General features: G+C 35.5%; 1 protein-coding gene across 3 annotated transcripts in view; it reads right to left on the bottom strand.

Annotated features, from left to right (window-relative positions):
* Positions 1-4,698: 4,698 nt before the first annotated feature.
* Positions 4,699-26,530, bottom strand: part of En (engrailed) — a 31,933-nt gene continuing 10,101 nt past the window's right edge. The window contains 2 exon segments of one of the 3 annotated variants that reach the window (NM_001039422.2): positions 4,699-5,765; positions 8,572-8,577. In NM_001039422.2, the coding sequence (NP_001034511.2) occupies positions 5,404-5,765; positions 8,572-8,577 (368 nt within the window). In that variant the 3' untranslated portion in view covers positions 4,699-5,403. 3 annotated transcript variants of the gene reach the window in all.

Here is a 26,530-nt window from a genome sequence, read left to right as displayed (position 1 = left end):
GATGATGTGATATCTCGCATTTCATGTGGTGTATTTCCTGTATGGTCGCCATAAAAGCTTGTAATAAATATCAATAATGGCGCTTGATTCCGTATCAATTAAGGAAGCGCGTCTTCCAATTCCGTCTTCCAATAAATCAATTATTCTTGATAAGTAATTGAATAATAATGACCAATAGAGGAGTTCCGCGCCCATCTTCGATATTACCCCGAATTAAGCGGCCTCGCTGCCCAATAAATCAATTAAGACCAACCCTGGTGGACAATCCGCCGCCACCCTCCATATTGACCCACCCTGCACGTGATGGCCAGCTAACACGCAATCTGTAAACACCTCGGGGGTGGCAACCTCGCCGCATAAATTACGCCACCATATTAACCCATTAAACCCCGCAATTATTTGACAATTATAAATACGGCCGGTTTTAGACGCGAGGGTTCCTTTGATGGAAAGCTGCAATAAAACGTGTCAGCTTTCGGTCAGTGCTAATAAATTATTTTTCGATAAGAGCAGCGTAAAAAATTGAGTTATTTGGATTGCATGAAATTATCACGCTAGTCCGGAGCCAGGCGACGCCACTGGATGGGCTGAAGCGAGGGCCACCCAAGCTGCTCGATGTCGAGGTATTTGTCAGCGACACACTGCCCCACTACCGCCGCTACTGATCTACATTTCTCGCATATTTTCAGAGCCGGATTGGGTGTTTTTTTTAGGAAATTACAGCTCCGGCTCATTATGTCGCCATATGTCCACGATTACGAATTCCAACAAAAACGAAAAGGCGAAAGCTGAATTTCTGGACGCTGACTCCGCTTTTTAACAAGAAGGGACAACTATTGCCATTTATTGAAAAAACAAAACGGCAACCGACCCAACTCTCTCCCAATTAATAACCAAAAAAAAACATAATTACTGTCTCGTTACCAACAAAATTAAGCTTTAAAATTTGCCTTATAAGTTTCCCAGTTGTTTTGTGTTATGACATATCGCAGCATGGATCGTGACGTTAATAAAAAGGAAAAGTTCTCGTGTCACCCGAATTTGTGCAAAATATATACTTAAAAACAATGAATCGGGTCATTTATTAGTCACGAACAATAATTTACGCGACACGTAGAAGCCCAAAAATAAAACCAAAAACTAAATACCATTAATTTCAGAAATGGCCATTGCTTGCCGTTACGCTATCTCAAAGTGGTCGTAAAAGTAAGGTGAAACTATAAAATGTAAAACAGTAGGCGAGAAAATTATGAAGATTTTATTGTTTGTAAAGATATTTTGATTATTTATTGCGAAAATAATTAAGTGTGGGTTTCAACTACTCCTGAATACATGTGTAAACTACAAAATTAATGAACCTGGCTAGTGGCAGTAATATTACAATAAAAGAAATTTGGTGCAAAATACTTTGTACAATATATTTTTTTTTTGGCTTACTCCTGTAAATTTATTTATGTATCTATTTATTAAAACTCACCAAGAATTTGGTTTAATGTAAGATTTTTTTAATTTTTTTTTCAAAAATCAGCGATAAAGATGTTTATGCTGACATTACATTGTTGGTATCTCCTACTAAAAAAAATATTCCCTTTCAGAAGTGGTGCTTTTACCGCTGAACTATGTTTAAATACTATTAACTTAATTTTCACAAAAAAACTAAATAATAAATGATAAATTATAAGACAACTACGATCGTTTTCTAATACGTCAGTTGACGTTTAAAAAACTGTTGTGCGTTTGAAATTGCTAAAATTATTTGCTAGTTCAGAGCGCAGCATTTCTATTTTTTAATATTTAATAATAAATTCGAAAAACAAATAAAATTATACCTATAACGGTGGTGTTATAATAATAACATCATATATAATAGGGATGATGTTATATAATAACATCATCCCTATAACTTAATTTTTTTTATAGTTTTGAGTTTATAATAAAGACTATTAAGCAAAATTTTATTTAAATGTTACTAGACACCTAATAAAGTCCTCTAGAAATTTTCATTAAATCTACCAAAGCTTTTTATGATTGATTTATCATGCTAGGTGTGAGGTGTTAAAATTAGTTTGAGTATGAGTTATTTGAAGACTCTAGAAAAGCTTCTACTCAACATAAATCATTTAAATTTAGCTGTAGTCGTCTAAAAAATTCTATAAGTACATCACAATTTTCCAAAATTTACCTGAATTTTCATATCAAATATCAATGTCAAAGTATTCAGATTCAAAAAGCTCATGTCACAATACGTTAGTAACCATTGTTTTCGTTTCTATATTTCCAAAAATGAGTAAAATAAACAATTTTACAAAAAAACTTCGTTTTAGATACATTGAAAGTCTTTAATGCTCAATGAAATGCTCTTAATTATTCTAAATGTTAAAAGTTTGCCTATTTCTTAACCTCGTAATCAAAATCAAAGCTTAGAATCTTTTTCAGAACCTTTCAAGAAAATATGTCCAAGATTTCGTCAACAGCATAGGTCTAAATCGGTTTCTAGATTCTGAAATCTTGTGTCAAAACACACTAGAAAAAGTCTAGTAATATTTTAATTTCTGCTTCGATATCTGCGGCGAAGCTTGAGTTATTTATTTAGCAAACATCCTGAAAGCTCGCCCTCCCCATTGCGGTTGGTAATCTGCCACGATTACGTGCTTTTGTAAGAATGTGTGCAAGCAATGGAGGGTGCAAACATAAAGTGTTTGGCTGTTACAAAAGCACGCAGTGTTGGGTCAGATTGACGCAAAAATGTGTCAGGATGTTAAAGGATGGCGCACCCTCGAATCCGCAACAAGATCGCGCAAAACAAGACTAAAAATTAAATTCCTAGCAATATAAACAGTGACCCGACCGATTCAGTGACCAGTCAATTAAATGAAATTGGTGGCTGCCATATATCAGACCGGGGGACCCCACACGTATAAATAATGGAACGCGAGCAGGGGGCGCAGCCCTCCTAAAAGCGTTTGTTTTTCGGTTTGCTTGTTTATTTAGAAGTTGCAGGCATGCAACCTTGACTTCCGTCTAATTATCCGTTGATATAATATCATTATTAGAAACGCTATGCCCATAATTGAAATATTATATGGATTAAATTAGTTATTATGCCGAAATGTTCGTGTTTTGAGATAATGGAATTAATTTAACGAGACCAGGAAGTTATTTTGATGATGGTGGGTCAAATACCCGAGACCTCACACCAATAAATAGGAAATATTCAAACAGTAGCTGGGCCAGGTAGGTGGTGAACTGCTTCTGTTTCTTTCCCTCGTTATTTTCGATTAATTGTTTTCATCTGACGTTTTGACGGTAAAATACCACGCGTTTAATTAATTTTTGTCAAGTGAATAACTCTAATTACACTTAAAGTTATTACAAAGAGCGGTACCCCTAATAAGCCAATTAATTAAAACCGAAATTTTCCAGCTATCATAAACTGATTGCCTCTTCCTTGATTAAAATTTAAATCGCACCATTAAAATTGAGCGTTTAGATTACACGCATAAAAAATGTACAAAAGAACAGAAATAGTTTAGTTCTCATTATTGTAATTACCTAATTAATTAAGAATACTTTTTTATATTTCATTCTAATTCAATTATTGTTCTGGAACATCTGTATTGCCCCAAACTAATTAAAAAAACTAGCAATCCAGACTAAAGTTATTTACATAAAAACGAGAAAATTTTGTTAATTTTTCATATCGTTATAACATGTAATTAGTAAAAAAGTTTTATTAGAACAACAAATTAAATGCATCACCTGTAACTATCATTTCCATTTTTGATATATCGCCCTGCCTTCGCAAAACCATAAAATGGATCCTTGGCGAATAGAAAAGAAATGAGCATCGGTCGGCAAAAATAAATTATTAATTTGCTAGCTGAAAGTCATAAATGTTAACGCAGCAATAAACCGATGACCTTTAATTTTATTTTCAACAATAACCCATTATTATTACTTTTAGATTCTCAGTCAGATCCGAAGACTCGCATTCGAAATCTAAATGTAATCTGATCGCCTGCCAATCTGTACACATATTTCCGTGTGTGGGCTAAGAAGCCACCAAATTACATGACTTGAGGAATAAAATTTTTACAAATTATACTGAAACAACTAAATGGCATCGTGTGTGTCCCAACGATAAAGTTTAATGCTTTCCATATGGTGGCTTTCATTTCGGATATCCGAAAGCAGTTCAAATAATGGTTTTCAGCCTCGTCCTCACGAGCGTCAATTTCGTTTATCAACTTTTGTCATATTTAGAATTCTATGTAGGCAATTTCCGATGTTGAAGCGATTTAACGTAATCGCCATGACTATTCCCTTATTATGTCAATAGTTAGAAACATTTTATTAAGTGATTCGAGTATTGGTATAATTTTGAAATTAGACATTTGATTTGATCAATATTGTATGCTATTAACTCCAGTTACCTGTACTTACCTGCTGTATGTATTTTTTATCTTGATGGAGGTTCTAACGACAAACAATTGAACGTTTTATGGAGTGCATGAATCTATTTTTATGTTATTTTTTCCGAGCATGAAATGCTCGTTAGGGTTGGAAACTTTTATCAAGACCATTCCATTTCGTTTGCATGTTACGCATATCAACATTAACATTTTTATTTGTCATTGGCTCGGGGTAAACAAAATTAATAACTTTATTGCGGGAAACGAGGTAAAAGAAATGGCGGAGTCGCTTGAATAGTATTTATTTTATATAATCTATATTTTACAGTTGAATTATAAACAATTTCTGTAGGTACATATTTTTCACTATTACTTAGGTCGAATACATTATAAATAAGCTTCAACTCACAGACAGTATTATATAAATATTTACAATAGTTTCATTTAAATATACATTAGGTTCAAGTTTTGCCTAATAAATATTGCTTTCGATTCCGAATTATTTTGCTAATACAATAAATAACTAGTCCTAGTTGTAATTTTTACAGAGTGTTATGTACAAGGTCGGATCAAAAATCCCGTGTCTTGCACGGTCTTTGGTAGTCGTGCAAGAAAAACCAAACAAGAATATGATCCCATGCGATTTAAACAATAATGGCACCGTTTGTAAAAACTGTTATTTAGTACCACACAGCTCGCAATTGTGTTTAAATGAATGGTACATTAATACATTTTTTGTAACACGAAGCTCTGAGAATTGTAGAATTAAAGAAACAATGCTAACATACTCGAGAGATCACCGCAAAAAGTTGCCCAACTCTTAAGTAGACCATTGACAGCTTACCCGACTTCGTCTTTGGACGAGGCAAAAACGCTCGCAAATCACTGTAAAAATCCAAAGAATCCACTCTCACCTCATCCACGGACGAATCACAACAAATCACAATAAACAACTGGAAGCATCAAATTATCACGAACAAAACCAGCGGCCCTACGCGGGGCTCTTAGTGCCTTGCATCTCCTGCAGCTCTTCCTCCTCCTTCGTCAGCGGAATGGTGGAGTGGTTGTACAGCCCCTGCGCCATCAGCTGGAGGGCTAGGGGGTTTTTCTGGCCGGAGGCCTTTTTGATTTTGGCCCTTTTGTTCTGGAACCAGATTTTGATCTGGGCCTCGTTGAGCCCCAGCTCCGCACTGAGCTGCTGCCGCCGCCTCTCGGTCAGATAGCGGTTTTCGGCGAACTCGTGCTTCAGCCGGGCTAACTGCGCCCCTGAAAAGGCCGTCCGGGGCCGCTTTTCCTCGGCGGTGGGCGCCCCCTGCTTGGCCCCGGGTTTCTTGACTCGCCTGGTTCGCGGACCTGAAAGAATGAAATCTGTTAACTCGTGGTACCACGACTGGGCTTCCTTATGGCCGCTGCAACAAAGATTTTAATTATTGCCGGACAATGCGGACGCATTAATGGCAGTAATTTAATTTTTGTGTCATTGTGAATGGAGCATAATCCGCCTTCTTCATTTTGCATCAGCGTTATAAAAGGGAAAGTGATTAATGAACGGCTTGTAGCTAATTCACGGATGAACCCTCTTTGCACGTCTTGCTCGCTTTTTACTTGTTATACGGTCTTTCAAGCAAGTGATGCAAATGACTTGCAAGAAACGCCGTGTTTACACCCTGCCTTTTCATGATTGACTTGGAAACTTTTGTGTTTGTGCTCGCTAGTTTCCTTTCAAAGAAAATTGATTTTGCCAGACGGGGATTTTTACAAACGCCATCAACGGAGGGAAATTTATTACGCGGCCATTTCGTGTTAAAATTCAAGTGGCACAACAGACGCAAACCAATTTAGGGAGACGTATTTTAATTAACCTTAATTATGTAAAGAGACAAAATTAGCTCCGTGTGATTGCTACACCGGGAGAGATGACAAGAAACAAGAAAAAGCAACAAAATGTAAGTGAAGAGTAATTAACTAGAAAAATTGGTTAAATTAAAGTAACACTAAATGTTTACGTATAAAACAAAGCCTCTTCACCGTATACAGTTTAGAAAATAAATACTAAATAAATAACCTACATAATGAGTCTGTTTTGAATTTTATTAGCTTTTCCGCGGTAAATTTCTGTATGTCGGATATTTTTGTTTTATACAATTACTCCTTAATGCACAAAACTAATATGTTTGTACTACGGAAAGCCTTCATTTGGTTTTATGCCCCAATAAAAAAAAAACATTTCCTTGTAACTAGCTGTTTTCTACTTCCACATTTTTTTTCTGGTTAGCGAAAAACGCTTTATTGCTTGTTAAAAATTGATGTAATTTTTATGGCAACGTGCATATGTTTTGAGTCAGTGATGAAATAAAACCACAACTTGAGGCTTTACAGTTAGGAATAGATCATGGAGGTTTTGCTTCTCTTATCGCATTAGTAGCTCTACATGTGAAAGATGTCTTACTTGTGAAGACCCTAGATTTAAAAGTTGTAACTCGTTTGTAGGAATTTATAGTCGATTTACGACATACTAATCGGCTTTTAGTGACGTAATAACTGCTTGAGATTATCAATAACACATAAGCTGCACCATAAGCGACAATTTGTTGGCCAACAACGGCTCTACTCAAAAATAATTAAATACTCAAACCCGGTTTGAAGATACGATCTTCAAGTGCATCGTCAGATTTGATTAAAAAGTGTATCGCTGCAAACGAGACGAAAAAAGTGATACAGAATTGATAATAAAGAAATTAGCGTTAATAGACACTTAATTCAGTACATCCGAGGCAGCTTTTTGCCTGTTTAAGCCAATTGTAAAAGAAATCCCGAGTCATTCAACTTCTTTAATGCATACTAATTGAAGGCTGTATTTTCCATTTGGTTGGGATTATCAGAAAAATGTGTTCTCATCTGTCAGATATAATGAACTCGTCGTTATCGCGAACTCTAGACTCTAGGACAAGTCGCTGTTATTTTTTATGCTTGACGATTTAATTTCTAATTAACGGAAAAACAAAAAATCTCGCCGTTATTACGCCGCAAAATTATTATTATTAATAGCCAGCTAACGAGTAAAATTCCTAAGCTGCAAATAATTATCATTGCTCCTCTCATGAAACATTGATGTTTAAGCCGTGAAATTGGTATATCGAAGCATTTAATTTGCAGAAAGAGAAATGGAGTTGGCCGATAAGTCATGCCGTACGATTCCGGTACAAAAAGCGGAAAAACTCCGGTGCAGGTCTTTCGGGAAACTAACTGGTAAAAACTGAAAGCATCGGTTTTACCGTAAACAGTGAACGTATTGATTGCTAAAATGATTAATGAATTAGGAAAGGCAAAGAGTTTGTATGTGAAGCAAATGCCTGAGCAGTAAACACGGCCGCCATTGCCATGTTAAGATGTGCAGACCGCTTTTTCATCCACTTTGCCCCTATATTTCTTCTTCTTTCAATTAACTTTCTGCACGTAGCTAACATACTCGCATTTTATACACCGTAAGATTAATGTTTATGTCTACTTCTTAATTATATGTTCTTAAACTCCACCATTCCGTAAAGAGAGTCTAATGTGATGCATATTAACATACTTAATGCCTTAGTGGTTTTCTAATGAGATGAGAAAAATGTCTGTTCGCCTGCGAGAGAACGAACAACCTCCTACTTATTATTATCAATCATGGCGTTCGAATAATTTCGGCTTATTCACTTGGCAGCATAATTATCCTTGTTCCGTTTCTAATATCTTTGAAACTGATCAAGAGCTTCGCCACCTGACAACAGAATGCGCTAATTGCAAACCTGTCAAGCCCCATTGTCTCAAGATGAACCAATATAACTGTCACCACTCACGTCTTAGTACCCATTATTGGTTACATACCCACTCCCACGCGCTCTCATTCCTTCCCAGTTACGACGATTCAAACTGATAATGTGGTTAATCACTAATTAAACAAATATTTTCGGCTAAACGAAAACAGAAGTAAGTTTCTGGTTTCCCAAAAATGAACATGCGATGATTCACTGATGAAATTCTGGCGAAGAAAATAACAAACAAAAAAAATAACCATAGCGACTCACCGCATGTTTCTGCCTTCTGAATTTTGTGATAGAAATAAAAGTATAAAATAGATGTTTTTTACCAATAGGGATGTGTGTCTCTGATAACTTACTTCGTCCTAAAACAAAAGAAAAACAAGAAATTAGTAAAATCCAATAAAAACACAAATAATAATAAAAATTCAAATTAATCCCGTCGGAGTTTTATTTCGTGTGAAATTGAGATAGGGCGCGAGACGACGACGGTTTAAAGTTAAATTCTTCTTATACGCCATTTCGTGTCTAATGTAGCGTAATGTGAACGATGGTTTTATGTGATTTTATTAAATCTGGCCGGATCGATTTTTCTCTCACGTTGAGGGCGTGTTTTATTACCACACACCGCTTTATCGCTCGTGTAACAGACGTCTTTAGTTCCGAGTGCAAATTTACCGATAAAATTAGCAATTTTAAAAGGGTCACACTTTGATTTATAATCCCATCGAAACTTCTTGGAACAATAGCGGATATTGGACCGATAGTGCAACAGTGCACGGCTCTAAAATCGTGAAATACGACCACTCGTGTTAAAACTGCACCGAATTAATAAACGCCGGATAATTTATGAAGCGAATTTTAAAACGCATGCACACTTAGCAGGGAGAAAAGTGTACCAACACGAAAAATTTAATGCGGTCACTTATATCTGACAACTTGATGCTGCTTATCACTGGGTGATTAATTATAAAACATGATTCAGCTCTTGCAGTTTCGAAAGGACTCGCAGCTTGCTCTCTGCGACGCCCATAACGTAAGTAGTAACAAAAATTTTGAGAAAAAGTGTTTTTTTGAATCAACCTTTTCAATTCTCTGTCTTTTACCAGATATAAAATAAGTTATGTCTGGAAGGATTTTGTTAATAAGCTCAAAATCGTTATCAGAGTCCTGGCGTGTATTCTTGGTTGCCTACTTTGGCCCCAGGATTGATAATACGTGAAGATAACATAGACCCAGGCTTGAGCGTTTAAGTAAAAATAAAATGAAATAGACGACTACGGTGGGTCTATTTCGAGTTCCGAATTCTTGAGCTGAAATATGAGTGTCGGCTTTTATTCAAGTTTTTTGGCGATTAATTAAGTCGGGCCAAGCGCAATGTGGCTGCTCGCAGTATATTTGTATTGTAAGTACGGTAGAGTACTCAATGTATATTTATGAGTGCCCACCCAAATAGAAGTCGGGCATCCTCTAACATTTCCACCCAACATCATAAGAATACTCTCGTGAAATGTCTTGCAATTTATCAGTCCGTTTGAGCTCATCGGATAATTAAAAGTCATATTAAATAAGAATTATCGCACTGGCAATGCAATTTTTGCTTTTGTTAACTTGGGACTAATCGCGTTTCCGCCCGGCCAACATTCCGTGATCAGGCTCACGAAATATTCTCCCACATCACGTTATTTTCCCCAACAGTTTCATTAAACTTTACTCGATTTTAATATAAAGTTGATAGAGAATCTGACAGAAGCATTTTCAGTGTTATTATACGCAACGGAGCTTAAGTGCCTGTTGAAATATTTAACAAGTGTTTTTCTTTTTATCCACGCCAAAATAATGTCCCGGCTAATTTATGGATCGTTGAAAAACGCGACGACTCCTTTCGATTTTTCAAACACATCAAAGAACAACCACAAACGTCAGCTTAACGCGACAGTTAATTAAACCGACATCTGATCGTGTAAGACATGGAGCCGCACTTAAGCCGCATTCACAATTATGTTACATTAATCAAGCCAAGGCAAAAAATGTCAAAAATCCGCGATGCCGAAGCGCTGCAACAGATTAATGCAGCGATGACGGTTTCAATATCACCGCCACGACCCTAACAGAGGCGATAAAATAATGCTCTGGGGTTGCCCGGACGATTTACAGAAACATTCAATTACCAGCCGAACTGCTCGCTACCGATAACAACTGGAACACATCGTGAATTTATATTAGATCGGGTGAGTTCAGTAATGGATCCAGTGGCGTGCGAAGGTTAGCATAATGCAGATTACATGATTATACAGTAGCCGTTCACGATCATTAATAATATCAATGGCAAAATACTAAACTTGCGTTAATTATAATTGAATTATTACACCGTGACGTAAGTGAGTAAACGTGCAAACAAAATTCTTAAACGAGATAAGACTAAAGGAAAATTGTTGCAATAAAACAAAAGTTTTAATCGAGATAAAAGCTACTTTAATTACTCACAATGTTGGTTAAGTAATTAAGAAAAATTTATTACGTGTAAAATCTTCGTTTACATTGACAGCCAAGTTTTATTAACTACATAAAATTATACGAAGAAGGTAAATTTACATGCGAAAATTTGTAACTTTCAAAATAAATTCGCCAAAAATCGGCCCATTCCTAAATTCTGACGGGGCACGAACGTATCTAAAAGCTCCTAGAACTTTGGCTCAAAATCGTTAAACTCATCTTGTTTAAACGAAAAATGCAAAAATAAATCAACTATTTAACACTAAAATTTAATCGAGGTACTTTAGTTTCTTACAATGTTGTAGTTAAGTAGTTAAGAAAAAAATAAAGAACGTAAAAAAATTCGGAACTCTTTGAGTTTAATGAGGAATTACTAATCGATTCAGCTTATTATTTAAAACAGAATAATAATGAATAGGTTGGTCCCCTTACAATTTATAGCCTAATTAACATCAGCATCGCCGAAATTAATATACTGTAGGTAATTAATTTGTTACTTGTTTGTTGCATTATAATTCAGGACACAGCATGTATCGTGTTACATTAATTCAAATTTGTTCAATTTTAGTAAATCAACAGAACCAAGTTGTTTTTTAGTTTGACTTTTCCATCGATTTATACATTTAGGTGAAGGTAAGCCGTCACCGACACAATATTATATCAATTTGCGTTACTTGTCTCTAAATCGCCACTAATGTCTATATAAAAGTGTCGCTTTGGAGAGCTTATTACCGGACATATTCACATAATATGGTCTTTAAAACCGCCAAATTAATTAATTGCCCTTTCGTTAATTAAAAAAATCAACATCTCTATCTCGGAGTTTTATCGATGAATTTTTCACATTCTTTTGTATATTTATGAGGTACCATAAAACCGGCCAAATTTCGTCCACATCCTGCTCACATTGTATCTTAGAACTTTTGAAAGTTCAATGCTGATGCTTGCGATACTGTCAAATTATTATAATCAAGGCCGTAACGCTTCAAATACAAAACAATAGACAATTGCTGGTTGATTTGGAAACCCTGCCTTAACTAATCATGCGGATACAACTCGGGACCTAATTAACATATTAATCCATTGTAAAATTTTCGGGTTTTTACCTCCGCGTTTATTAAAATTTTCCAAGTAAATGATACAATCGCGCACTAATTGCTGTAAGATGGGTATAATAAACAGTAGCAGTATTATCCTTATTAGTGTACAAGAGTCGTTGTTAGTTCCGCTCATGCAAAATGAACTTAAAAATTAATACAACGCTCAATTATGTTATAAAAATTTCAAACAGAAGCTGCTTATTTCCCTGTTTGTTTAATTAAAATGAGTATCATTGTGTAGTGTAGTACGTTAGGAATTTCTCGTCTGTGTCGTTATAATTATAGAATCTCGAATGTATAATTTCAATTTAAATAAAGGAGGAAACAAACACAGTTATCTAATAATAGCAACTTCTAAAAATAACAAATAACAACACGTCATCGAATACTACTTAAATCGATCATCGCTGGCATAAATATGTTATAAGGGTGCATTTTTAAAATTTTGTTAATTATTAATTATATTTCGGCAAACGTGGTAGTGTGTTAATAAATTATGACGGAGCGAGTCATGCGATCGACGTTTTGTTGGCTAAGCTTGACAATTTTATTACAATTTATTTCAAAGCTTTTTTGTAAAATACTGAATAAATTGGTAAAGGAAAGTGACAAGAAGCCAAAGCCTGATTAACGTCTGATTGCAGTTATTCGTTCCGGCTAATTGCACCAAGTGTGCTGAAATGTAATTTGCCAAAGTCAAATCTACTTATAATTATTACTGTACCTAGAAAGAAAACCAAATAACTTATTCTTTTGTACGTCCGTTTAATAAAACATACCTACGAGCTGCTGTTAGGTGTTAAATCTAATTTTATTAAAAATTGTAATTTTTCATGGGCAAAAATAATTTTTTAAAACAGTTTTGAAAATCCTTTGGCAAAACTTTTTTTAATCATTTTAAATACTTGCTTAAACAGAGTTACACAAGCAGTCACATAGATTTTTCCACGCATTTTCCCAAATTTATTGTATGTTTTACATAGTCTATCTTTTAAAAAAAACTTTATAAAGAACCATTTTTGAACAGTGTGTCTATTCTCAAACATTCTGTATTATATTGGCATTGGCCCCACAGTTGGCCTAGTTAACCAGCGTTTTTTTGTTCTCTTAGCTGACTTGATAAAGAAATATTTCTGTAGATCAGCCTGTATAATACGCTCTAAACATGTAAACGGACTGACAAACTGAAACTGCCACTAAAACGGTAAATTATGAGAAAAATAAACAATCGTGCCTTTTAGACACTTGTGAGATAATTGTGGTAACTGTAGTTCCAAATAACAAGATAAATCTCAATTAAACGTAAAATGATAATTTAACAAGCTTTTCATTATGGTAATTGTGATAATCGTTTTCTTCATTATCCGATTTGATTAACAGGCATCCTCTTGCCATTTTCCGAATACCTTCCACCTTCTTGCATTACTTGGCAAATTAAGTCACCACATTGCGCTTATTTTTAGCGTGAAACATGTGTCCCTGTCCGTATCGATAGCCCTGTCACAACAGCCCGAGCTTAAAGCTCGCCATCACAAAAGGTATTTGTCACCTGCGCGTTGAAAATATCAAATTCCCGACTTGACTAATACGCTATAATTTTGTAATACGTCTTGACATGTTTACTAAACTTTGTAGTGTACAAAACCGACCGGTCGTCACTCTAACCGGAATTGACAGGTGCGTTATTCGTTGAGTGAGTGTCATAAACCGAACAGCTTGTTTCTGCGAATAATAGGGTGTCGATTTACTCCAGCGCTCAGTTTTGCGGGGAATCCCGGGGCGAAATCAGCGTGTCATTGTCGGTGGAGTACACAACAGATTTAGTTTACACATATAGGAGGTCCATCGGCAAATTAATGTGCTTTACATCCTTAATTGGTGGTCGGCCTTTCGAGCTGTGTGGCCCCTTCATCCTTTTCGCACTTACACGGTTTGACAGTCGTCCGTCTTCGGCGCTCACGTGGGTAGTCCCGCTACGGTATCTTAGACACAACCGTGGACAAATATTAGATAAACGCCGGCCTAATGGGGCCTTTTTGTTTAAACATAATCGTTAATGATTGTTTGGATTTTTTCCTCCTGGCATTCTTTATTATTTTTTCGTTCTGGTATTAGCATAATCGCGCTTTGTTGGTATTTATGCCCACGATTGCGGCAATAAATACAAATAAAATTTAATTAACTCGGGCGATTTTATTGGGGGAACCTGTCACTAACGAATCAACGAAATTAGTTTAACTTCTCTATTTGAGGGTCCTTAAAGTTTTTATTTCCTTTCATCCTAAATTAGACTAATATCCCCCTAATGGCCATTGTATATCAATTAATGTCTTCACCCGAGACGAAAATATTACAGGTTGTAAACCAATAAACGCATTAACGTTTTAGTTTTATTCACTGCCGATAGAACAATCTTAAATCAACTAGATAATGATCAGGACGGATTAATGTTTCATTATTTTCTAATGGCCTTAAACCTTACGATTTTAACAATGATCTGCTTCAACGTATCTCTCATTTCCCCGTGACGGCTCTAATACTGTCAAGCAGTTTCATACAACTGTACAGGTGTCCCCTTTAGTTACTTTAGATATCAAAAACGGTTTTTATTGGAATGTGGGACGCTTACCTGCATGGCAGTAAAGACGTTCAGCTGCACTGAGCGTTTTATTCAGCAGGACAGTGTTACAATAATTAAGTTAAAAATTAATTATTCTCCGAGCTTCTTGTTCTTTTTCACAATTTTGTTGTAAGTAAAAATAATTAACAAGTGGGAAAAAAATAGAAAAAAATAACAAAAAATTAGTTTTAAATTATTTCTAGATTAAAGGCACTAGGTATTGTAAGTACGGCATTAGTTGAGAGAAAAAACTGCAGAATGCAAGCAAAAACCGCTGTGATGGAGTTTAGCATCGTTCGAGTTGATCAAATGAATTTAAATTAGACCGGCGTTATCCAAAAGACCTGCCTTAAATATTAGATTCATTTATACAACAATTAAGTTTTAAGTTTATTTCTGCATTTAATGGTGGCCATTTGCATAATGTAATTTTTATTATTTGCAAATTTTAATAGCCAGTTATCTAGATATCATCAAAATAATGGCCGTTGGTGATGATGTCATTATTCTTTTAAAAATCCCCATATTGCATTCGTCCCGTGTTGTTTTCGTCTCGATTTTTCAACTGAAAAATGATACTGGAAATAACGTCAGATTGAATTATTCATCAGTTCCGTGCAATGCTGATTTGCAATGAATACATTATTATCTACAGGTGTCCCAAAAATAGACGCCCACATTGAATAATAACCTGAATCGTTTCGCTTAATTTTATAAAAATCAATGGGTTAGGTAAATACACAACGAAATGATTATGAGTGTTTCCTGAAAGGAATAATCGACATTATGTGACGTCACAGTTGAGGGTACGCTTAATTAACTTAATGATTGCCTCATAACGTACAAGTCGTCAACATAAATAATGCAATTTTATTGCTAATAAATTTCATATTCGAAACAGTGCCGGTTTTGAAAATCCCTTCAAGAAACAAGAGCAAGAACGATTTTATCGCGTCGGTTCAATCTAACGTCTAGTTACGTTTTAATTGGCTGATTTTCCATCAAAATTTCAACTTTTCCACGAAATGAAATCGTCATATTTTCTCTTAAAACGTGTTGCCTCAGCCAATAAAGACGAAGCCGGTCCCAAATTGAGTGCTCTTTTTAGACGCTGTGTAAATAAATTAAGCAAATACAATAGAAGCTTCAGAACTTAGTCAGACGGTAAACATTTTTCCGACGTTGTTTAACCCTTTAACAGACCACGCACTAAGTATAGTTGGAACGGCTGCAGAGCTATTCATCCGTCATTAGCGATTTCTAAATTCAATCCGGAAACCGTGAATTTGTCGTTGTAATAACTTCTTGTGTGTCCTGTCCATCTTCGCGTCCCCAATAATAACCCGCACACACTTCCAGCGATTTATTATTAATTAAAGAAAAATACTAATTAATTAAATTACAACTTCCTCGAGCGTAAAAAACGACCAGTAACCGAAATAGAGTTTCCTGAAGGCCTGACTAAATTACAGAATCCGTACCAGAAAACGTTAAAAAAGACCTTAATGATATCATGCATAATCAGTTTATATTTATAATACTAATTTAGTGTGTCTAAACCCGGCCTGTCTTTTTCCCTCCTCCGGAAAGAGCCGGAGTCCGTCTTCGTCTGCCGTGACGTCATAAATAGTTCCTTGATGAAGACATCTCAGTCTGGCAGCTCCGTGTGTGGCATTTTGTATTTTATTCAACCAAATATTCCGGCGCTAACGCCATCTCCATCCCGCTCATTGCTTGTGAAGGATTAAAGAAGGACGAGGCGAAAAACGGTTTTCAAATTGAACGGCATAACCCACCAAGATAGAATAAACGGTAGTCTTTTATCTCTTCGAGAGTGGATGGTACTTTTTATCCCATTGGACTTTTTCCCAAACGTGTAATTTAGTAAAACTCGCCAGGCTGTCGCAAACCAAACGTACGATAATTATTAATCGATCGGATGATTTATCCGCTTCCAATTAAGGCCGGTTTGCACGTCTGGGATGTCAAATGGGTCTTAGACGCGCGGTTTGTTGACATTTGCAAATGTGTTTAGATGCGGTCGTTAATTGAAATCGGTTTTTTCCTCCGCGAAGTGCACGATCTCGCCGGAGAATTTAAATTTCCAGCTGTTTGACTGCAACTTTAACTTTGTAATGACTTCATATACACACACGGAATATGTCGTGACAATCGGCGACTTACGCAATTAACCGTTCAATAATCCGTACGTTGAAGGCTCATTTTCGCTATTATTCCACAATTTCGATGGAATCTCAGAGCGGCCCGTTATTCTCTGATCGATAGCTTTGTAACACTTTCTTTTAATCTACATTTTAATTTCACACCTTAAAATTTCACAAAGGCTTTAAATTGGGTTTTTTCGCGGCAGGGTCAAGCGACACTTAATGGTGTGTCACACTCGCCGGAAAAAATACACAAACGCGACATCGTAAATTTGTAAACCATCAAAAGCGTGACTTTTGCAAACAAATTCCGACAGAATCTGATAAAACATCCCGCATCCGATTATAATAATTAGGAACGAATAATAACAGGTTATTAGACGGACTTTTGCCGTCCTACGCAAAAATTCATCAAAATTAGATACGTTGCCAAAGCCTCGAAGAAACTTAAAAAATAAAACATTCAGTTAAAGAAAATTATATTTTAGCCAGGCTGATTACATATTAACTTAATAGGACTGGTTGGGAATGTGGCTATCCCCATTACTATAAAAAAGATGAATTTTTAAAGTGGTCGTTGGATATTATCTGAATTGCAGCTTTATAAGGACTTAAATGAGAATAAATGGAGATAACTCCCAAAGTACATTTTTAAATTGCCCACAATAAAAAACGAAACTGCGAACAAACACCATTTTTTTAAAACGATTTTTGCGCAAATGAGCCGCCATTACGCAGCCATTAACAAAATTCAATTCCCTACGCACAAGCTGACTAGAACTGCAAAATCGTAAAACATCTGTCGCTTTTAGTATGAATATTCATTAAAATTAATATTAATAAATAATTAGTATATTAGTAGCTACACATTTTACGACAAAGAAATTTAATTATGTAAAATTGAGTAAAAAGGAATTTCAAAACCGTGCGCACTTTCACAAACGTACGACAAAAAATTCCGAAATGATTTGATAATTATCATGTTTCTCAATAAACAATTATCAGCGAAACGCTCTATTAATAAAAATGCGTTTCTCACAATTGGGATTCTGGCCCACGGGCAAATCACTGCTGTGACAAGTGATTGACAAGACTTTCTCCTGCATTAAATTTTTTGACAATTTCTTCTAATAATCTTGCACAAATAAGGCTTTTGGGTGCATGTAATTTGATCATAATTGAATTTTCAAATTACGTGGCAAAACATTGCTATTAATTCCTGCATAAAGTTGTAAACGAAATGTGTTTCGAAATTATTGCAGCGCAGTGCTAATTTGTACCTGATTTATGGCGCTCTGAAAATTAACAGTCTGGAATAACTGACCTTCTTTTACGTAAAAGTCCTGAAACAACAAGAAAACAACACGAAAATAGCGATTTTCTGCGGAAGCAACCGCAACAATGAGCTTTCGCCACGTTATGCTGACCTCTCCAGGAGTAAATCCAACGAAATTTCCTAACGAAAATAATCAATGTTTCGGTTGAGTAAGAGGCGGTTTTAAAATTTAAACTGCTAATTAGAGTGGTAATATCCGTCCCTCGCCTGAGGCTGCCCCCAAACCCTAACAAATATTTGATTGGGCGTACCTTCTCCGAAAATAAATTAATAAAAATGAGTAGTGGCAGAAATGTAACTCGGTGTGTTAATTTCAATTCAGATCGTATCTGAGTGTACTTTGCTTAATTGAAAAGACGAGACTGAACCGCGAGCACACCATATTTATCAAGTATGGGGAGAATCCAGATCTCTAATTAAATACCTGCTAAAACCATAAATTAAGCGATAATCTCGCGGCCTTAAATCATCGTAATTTAAATTCGCTGAAAATGAATAAATCGCAGCGTTTGCACACAAGCGGCCATAAAAATCATGAGAAATTCGAGATCGTGGCGTCGATACGGTGGCGAATTCCTGATCGGAAAGGGAATTTCGGCGCGATTTTTCGATTGCTTTGGCTGGTCGTAATTACGGTAATTAGAGTTAACCTCATCCAATTACGTGTCGCAACTAAGGGGTCACACATCGCAGACTATGTTTTTAATATGTCTATTCTAAATGCAGTCATCTGTCCACTTTGTCACCAGCACTGTGGTGGGTCCCATCGGCCACGTCGGTGCCTTCCATCCGTCTCTTTCCGACTCGGATCGCCGCCACTTTGACGTCTTCTTCCAATTTAATTCGAACCAGACGGACAATATATACCGAGAGATACGCACAATTGGTGTTTTGACTGGGGTCATTATTTAAAGCCGAATTTTGACAGTTGTGGAGAGATGCTCTTTGTGCTCGTAAATGCTCATTGTCGGCCTTTCAAATCGGGACGGTAATCGGGGAAAATCCGGCCGTTTTTCGAATAAATCGCCTCATACATGTGTCACAATCACCCAGATGTCTAATTCATTTTTTCCGCTCTTGCTGTCTCCGTCTCGCGGTTTTTTATTTTCCGCGTTCAAGGTGGGTGGCATATAATATAGACGTCCACGTCAGCCTTAATGATTCAATATTTCGGTAGCGCAGCGGGCTTAAGCTAATTAGTATTCGAGATTTCATAATCGTCCAAATTTATGCATCGGCTTTGATGGGGGAATTTTTTATTGGCGCCCTTTCGATCCTGCCCAGATTGCGACACGACCCAAATTATCGTCATCAGACTAACCGCTCGGTTTCATCAGTTCGAAAGCCAATTTAGACAACATGCCAACAACAATCATTTTCTCTTCAATTTTTAATCAATTACAGCCAACTCCACAAATCCGAGCAATAGACCGGGTTTTAATCGTTTCTTAATAGCTTCATTACCGCAAGATGCCACTTACCTCCCGGCTGTTTAACTTCGATTCCAGATAACAAACGGTTACGGCAACGAACTATAACGCGCTCAAAAATTATGTGCGAAACACGAAATGGAAAATCTTTGATCTTGCTCAAGACCACCTTATTTATGGAGTGCTGCAAACTTAATTACGTCACGTTATGGTGCTGCTAAAAGCACATTTTAAATTAAGTTTATCGCCCGACACCGCCCCCCAAAATTTTCGTGGTGAAGTAAAATCAAGCTTATTTCGCCAACACAGACTTTCTCATATGCAGCAATAGTTTTGTATATTTAATCAATTAGATTCGTTTAATAAACAACTTTATGGGTAGGTAATTTGGTAGTAAATAATGAAATTACAGTTAGCAGGAATTTGAGTCGAAACGTCATAAATGCATGAATAAGTAAAAGCAGTTAAAGTGTATTAAAATGAAAATTTAATATTCAACTTATTAATTCTAAGAATTGAACAGATGTTGCTCGTTGGTAATTACGTAGAAATGATCTTATTTAATATTTACTTTATTTAGCGTCTGTTGTTCTAAGGCACGGTGCGACAACGTTCAATTTTCTTGAAAAATGCCAGCAAAAAGTTATGGGATAAACACATACAATTCCCAGTTGTTAACTTTCGAACAAGTTTTACAACTGAGTAGCTGGCAATTATCTGTGGTTTACGCCGTTGTAACCACCACTGGAATGCAACTATACTAACTTTGATTTTGTCTTTTATGACGTCATAAATGTATAACAAATTAATAACATAATTCCGCCTTTGAAAAGTTAACAAGCTTCAGGGTACGGTGAAATGGCAAATCCAAAAATTAACGACTTTAATTCCAAGAAATCGCTTAGTTAACCATTTGAGCCGGATTAATGGCCAGGAAAGACATTAAAAATGTTTAATTGTGAAAAAACTTTGATTAAAATTAAAACGAACAAGCTTTCGGGACCGAGTGACCATTAGGACGAGGCAATAAATATTATCTATACAACTTTATCAAACAATTTCGTGCGCCTAAAACAAACAAATATTTGGGGATTTTGCGCCGTTATTCGATCTCGCGCTATGCAAAATAATGGAAAATCTCCAGAGGCGAGCCCTAATTGCGACATAAAATTATAAGTCGTACTACATGACGATGTTGATGAACGGAGTTAACGGCGGTCTTTAGACTCATCGTCTCCGTCAGAGTCTATACAGAAACGAAACGACTAAATCAACAGCACGGTTCGGTAGTATATCGCGTGCCGGAGACCACACACGTAGAAAGTTGTTAAATAAAACATAAAGCACGTTAACTGTTCGTCCTTTATTTTCCCATTACTTGGCTTTTTTACAAGACAGAGATAAGAATGCGACCGTACTTCGCGCAATATTCCATACGGCAAAGACCGCCACCATACAGAACGTGTCAAAAATCTTGAACAACTCGGGTCATTGTTACGGAGGACCAGCAGCGGAAACGCCACAAGACATCAAGAGCGAATAGATTTTGCCAGGAACTTGATCTTTAAGCCTTCACGTTCTTCACACGATCTAACTTTAATACTGAAACAAATCGAAGTTTTTTTAACTGCGCTTGCTACACTCTTCAACCTTCTACAAGTTTCATCACTCAAATAATTCAGTTTTTTTTCTCAAACTTCCACATGATATTTAATAAATCTCGACTTTTACGTTATGCATAAAATATTGTATTTCCCAATTAAATTACATACGTACTTTAAAAAATGTCAAATTCTTTCCAAAAAATTGTTTTGATTAAATGAATTCAAACTTAATTTTAAATTAACTTAGTAAAAACTTTTATTAACCTTCTAGAATATTATGTAAAAAATCATATTTCTTTGATACTTACGTGTATTGTAGTAACGTTTTCTTTGTACACTATTAAATTTTTATTATGATTACCCCAAACCGCAAGAACCCTTCAAGCTAATCACTCAGGCAAGCTTAATGTGTAATTTATTGTAGATAGGCTGTAGTCATTTAGGCAAACCGATCGGTATCGTAAATATTTTCGGGTCATCTTTGTCAAAACATATTATTGTGAACAACCATTATCTGTTGTAAAACTTTATGGTGTACAAATGCTACAATACTACCTACATCCTACTACTAACCTACTGTATCACATGTTTTGGTTTTTAGTGAGCTTTTCTTAGGAAAATAAACAAGGCCAGGTCATATTAATTAATATTAATCTGAATTAAATATTAAAATTTTTAGTTTTGAAAAAAAATAGGAACAGATAGGTACATGATTAGAAAAAAAAAATTTTTGATTTTCTTGTCACGCTTTGAAGAAATAAAAAATACTAGAAAAGAAAAAGTAAGAAAATGGAAATATATTAAATAAAAAACGATACCAATTACGACTGTTTATTTATTTCAGCTTTGTTATAATTTTTTGGATTTTTCAATTGATTTAAATGTGTAGTTGTTTAATAATTTAATAAAACAGCAACGAAATTAAATAGTTTGATAGACCAACAAGCACCTTGCAACCGCTTGTCCATTTAATAATTTTCGGTTAATTTTTAAGACCCAATTACTCATGAAAGCAATTTTCCTAACTGGCCTTTTCCCACGATACTCCGCTATTCTTCATGATTAAATTTACAAGAAAGGTAAGTTTCACAGATAATCATAGTCATAAAAGCAACAATATCTGCTATCTTGTAAGCGTTTATTGGAAAATCATATACATTAAAGCAAACTTGGCACTTATTACACAAAAAGATATCATTTATGTCCCTGTATAGTCACCGATTTATTTACATAATAAAAATCCTCTTACACCTTTGAAAAATGAATTTTTGTCCTGCATCAGATGCAGTCTGGATGTTTCAAAATGAGATCGGAATGATTATTATGAAAATAACCTTTCACATTGTGACTACCGAAGTTGCGTACAATAATAAATCTGTTAAGACATAGTAAATCAATCACTGTAATTGTTTAGATAGACTTATTGTCATGATTTTTACCTTTAAAGCAATAAATTGGAAAAAAATAAAACGATTAATGTTTCTCACCGTGATTGATAGATTTATCGTGAACTATTTAAATAATTGACTACGTGACCTTACCTTACTGAGAAGAATCTAGGTAACTAGAATTAACAAAAGCAATTAAAGAACGTACAAATTCCTGCGCAATGTGGGCTAGCAGACCCATCGTTGAAATAAATTGCAATATAAATTACATAAGTTTGAAAGCGATTTATATTGTCGTTGACAATTTTTTAAGACAGCTGAGCTGCGGAGTGTGAAACTGTTGCTCAATTGGTCATTGTGTGAAATATTAGACCCGATCGTAAATTACACATTTCGGTTTTTTGCATTCAATTTGCAATGAAGAGTCATTGTATCAATTGTGTTGGAAATAAACCATAAAAATGTGGAATCAAAGCTCTTTGTTTCATCTTGCATGTGTTGCAATCAGCACTGGGATTTAATTACGGATTCAGAGTGGGTGAAAAGAGGTCAAAGCGTCCCGCAGCGCTAATATCCCCATAACTTGCATAATAGGCCGTTTCTTTCAAAAAGTGCAAATTTAAATCAGGCAGAATGGCTTTTTCGTCTGCCTTTCGACGGCGAAAACAATTCACTGTTTCTTTTTGAATTCCTCGTTTTCAATTAAGGGTGGGTATGAGCGCATACCTGTATAATACGGCGGTCAAAGGTTTAGAGCCTCGATTATGGGAGTCATATACCCCCGTTTAACCTACCACATGGCATTCCTCGAGATACATTTCTCTGACTCATATCCAGCCAGACAAAAAAGTACCATTATTTATTTTTATGGCCCGAGGCCACCGGGATGAAGTGTGATGGCTTAATTTTCGGAGGTCGCTAGCTTTTGACAGTTTATAGAGCTGTATGGACGGTGGAGGAATGTCGACGAGGACGGCAACATTGTAGAAAATACAGCGATTTATGGGGAAAAAATTACGAAAGCAATTAATAAATCAGTAAGTGATTTATGTGGTTTCGTGGATGGGAAGCTGTGTTGCATGATAATAGAGTGAGACTTGCTGTCAAGGCGACTTATACACTTATGGAAACTGAAAAACCGACCAGTGTTGGCAAAAATCACAACGTAAAAGGCTCGACAGTGGGAAGAGATATTGCACAAAATCGTTTTTTCACCCCGTAATGATCCGATTTTTCTCAAATTTGATAAATAATCCCGACTTTATGAGTGATGGCTTCCTGGACTTCCACAAGCAAGCATCAATCTTATTCTTGCACATTGCGGAATCCTCTAATGGATTATTATTGCTTCATCCAGGCTATTATTAGACTTAATTACCGATTTCGCACAGATTTTCAATCAGCTTATCGCCGATTATTGATGAAATGGTCAAGCTTTAAGTGAGCTAAAAGCTCAAAAATCAACTCCATAAAAATTTAAAAAATTCTAACAAAATCTGATGTGTCATTCATAAGTCATAAGCAATTCATCACCGTCCTTGTTTCATACAATTTGAAAAATTTAATATTTTTCATGCTTTATTTTTAAACAAAAAACATGTTTTTTTCGTAATTGTGGGTAAGTTTTATTTTTCTGAAACACTTAATTTCTGGCCCTCAAGTCGTTTTTACATAATACCTAGATCGCTCAGATACAATTAATAAAAAGTTTAGCTTATTTTTTTATGTAACTTCTCTTTGCTTAAACAACGCGTAAAGACGTTCAAAGGCATGTCTTAACTTTTCCACCAGTGTATTTCAGAAAAAATCATTTAAACCTAAATCAAAAAGCTTCATTTGTGACTCAATTTTTGAAATTTACTTTACTGTTTAGTTATTACAATTATTAATACATTCCAAAATATTGTTTAATTATGCCTGTATTTGGGGTGACCAAACATAGTATTTTTTCCGGACATGTCCTCTTTTTAAAAGTCTTTGTTGTTATTTGTTCGCTATCTTTTTTTAATTAATAAAATCTTTTTTCCCAAATTTTACAATTTTTCCTAAATTTTACAATTCCATCACGGATTGAAATCAGTTTTTAATAAATAAACAGTTTTTTCGAAACTAAGATCAATGAAAGCTTTTTGTGATTTACTCATTTCATAATGTATTTGTTTCAAGATAATATTAAAAAGATTGGAAAAGAAAACAATTGTAATTTCGAAACTATGGAATGTTCAAAGCGGCTTATCAAACAAATTGTCAGAATCTTTTTTGCCGATGAAAGTGAAAAAAATATTCGGAAATTGTGATAATGTAACCGAAGTTAGTATTATGCAAAAATAATTTGACAACAGAACAGTACAGGACAATTTCAAGTAGTTGCTGAAACAAATTCCTTCCAAAAATCTTTGGAATTTTTTACAAAATTGAACACAAATGAAGCAAAGTTGTTTGATCTGCATTGCAATTTCAAGATACAATTAAACCAAAAAATGCAAACTAAAGGTTATAGAACATTAGAATTTTATAGGAAATGCTGGCAGGACTATTTTCAGTCGAGGGAAAACGAGGATAATGTATTCTGAAATGCTCAAAAGTTTTTTTTTCAATTCCAAGCCACAATGACAATATAGAACGAGTATTTATTTTCGACGGAAAAAGTTGTTTTTGGTTGTTTAGGGCAGAGATGTAATTAAACTTTATATTTTTAGCGACGTTTCGATTTTAATTAAATCATCATCAAGATACAAGGATGATTTAATTAAAATCGAAACGTCTCTAAAAATATAAAGTTTAGTTACATCCCTGCTCTAATCAACCAAAAACAATTCCTTCCGTCAAAAATTTTTCAAAGACACAAATTTTTCAAAATTTATTTTCGTTGATAAACAGTAGCCAGACGAACGGATTAGTTTTAAAACTGAAACAGTTAAGGCACTTATGTTTACATATTTTTATTTCAAAAATTTATGTTATCAAGAGTTTTATGATTATTTGTTGTCTGATAAAACATTATTGAAAAAAATTTGTTACTCTCAAAAATAAGCTTATTCATTAACAAAAAACACGTTACGTTTGCTATTCAGAAAAATGTGACTTCCACCCTTTTTTTTCCTTGCATTTTATCTGTTCTCTTTTTGTTATTTTTAAATATGGTCACCCTACCTATATTATTGGAAAAAGTGTAAAACGTTCGAAAAAGAGTACACCATTTTTGATCTTTTGGTGAGTTATTAAAAAATCTTTAAAAAAAATAAAAATAAAAAATAACCAAGTTATTAACTAAAAAATGTACGAAAACGCTTAAAAGATCCAAAAATTGCACCATTTCCGACTTAATTAGGCGATTTTTCCGATCACATTTGTCAAATTGAGTCGGAAATGGTGCAATTTTTAAATCTCCCAAGCGTTTTCGTACATTTTTTATTCAATAACTTGTTTATTTTTTTTTTTCAAAGATTTTCTAAAAACTCACCAAATAGGATGAAAAATGGTTTCAGTTTTGACTGAAAAATGTTTGGTTTTGTGGTTTTAAGCTCGGCCCCCAACGCCTGTGCCACCCCACCCCATTCTTAAAGTATTCCAATTTCCATATGTTTGACACGAAATAATTAAATTCGAGAAAGACGCATTACCCTTTGGCCAAGACATCCGCTCTCAGCCGCGTTAATAAACGACAATTAACACAGGCCCCTTTCATCGGCCCAGAATGCGACAGTCCACTCGTTTCGGCTCATTTGACAAACGTCCCCAACCCCAGAAATAATCGTCGGATGGTAATCGTGTGAGTTTCGTTAGAGCCGATATGATCTGCTGATGAGTGGCGTGTTTTTTTTTTGAAAAGTCAGAGGACGATCCGTCAAGTCAGATCAGAGAGATCACAATTCATCAGGGGGCCCGTGGGTTGCTATGCCGTATTCATTCATAGCATCGTGAGCTTCTTGGGTGGTCCGGCGAACGGCTCGCGCTCACTCCAATGAGCTATTATATTCGGCTATGTGTGGACTGTTGCTCTGTCCCCCGCAACCCGCCACAAAACAACAAACTAACACGAAATTCGCCATTTATGCAAATAAACGGCCATACATGCACACACAAAAAAGGGCATTAATACGCCTAATTAGGGTGTGGGCTCAGACGGAGAGCCCCCAAGGAGTTGGACGCGGACGCATGGACAGAACTCGCTCACTG

This window comes from Tribolium castaneum, chromosome 3 (genome assembly GCF_031307605.1).
Source record: "Tribolium castaneum strain GA2 chromosome 3, icTriCast1.1, whole genome shotgun sequence".
In the NCBI taxonomy this organism is placed as follows: Eukaryota; Metazoa; Arthropoda; class Insecta; order Coleoptera; family Tenebrionidae; genus Tribolium; species Tribolium castaneum.
The sequence above is the reverse complement of the archived record's forward strand: the minus strand, read 5'-3'. Positions and strand labels throughout refer to the sequence as shown.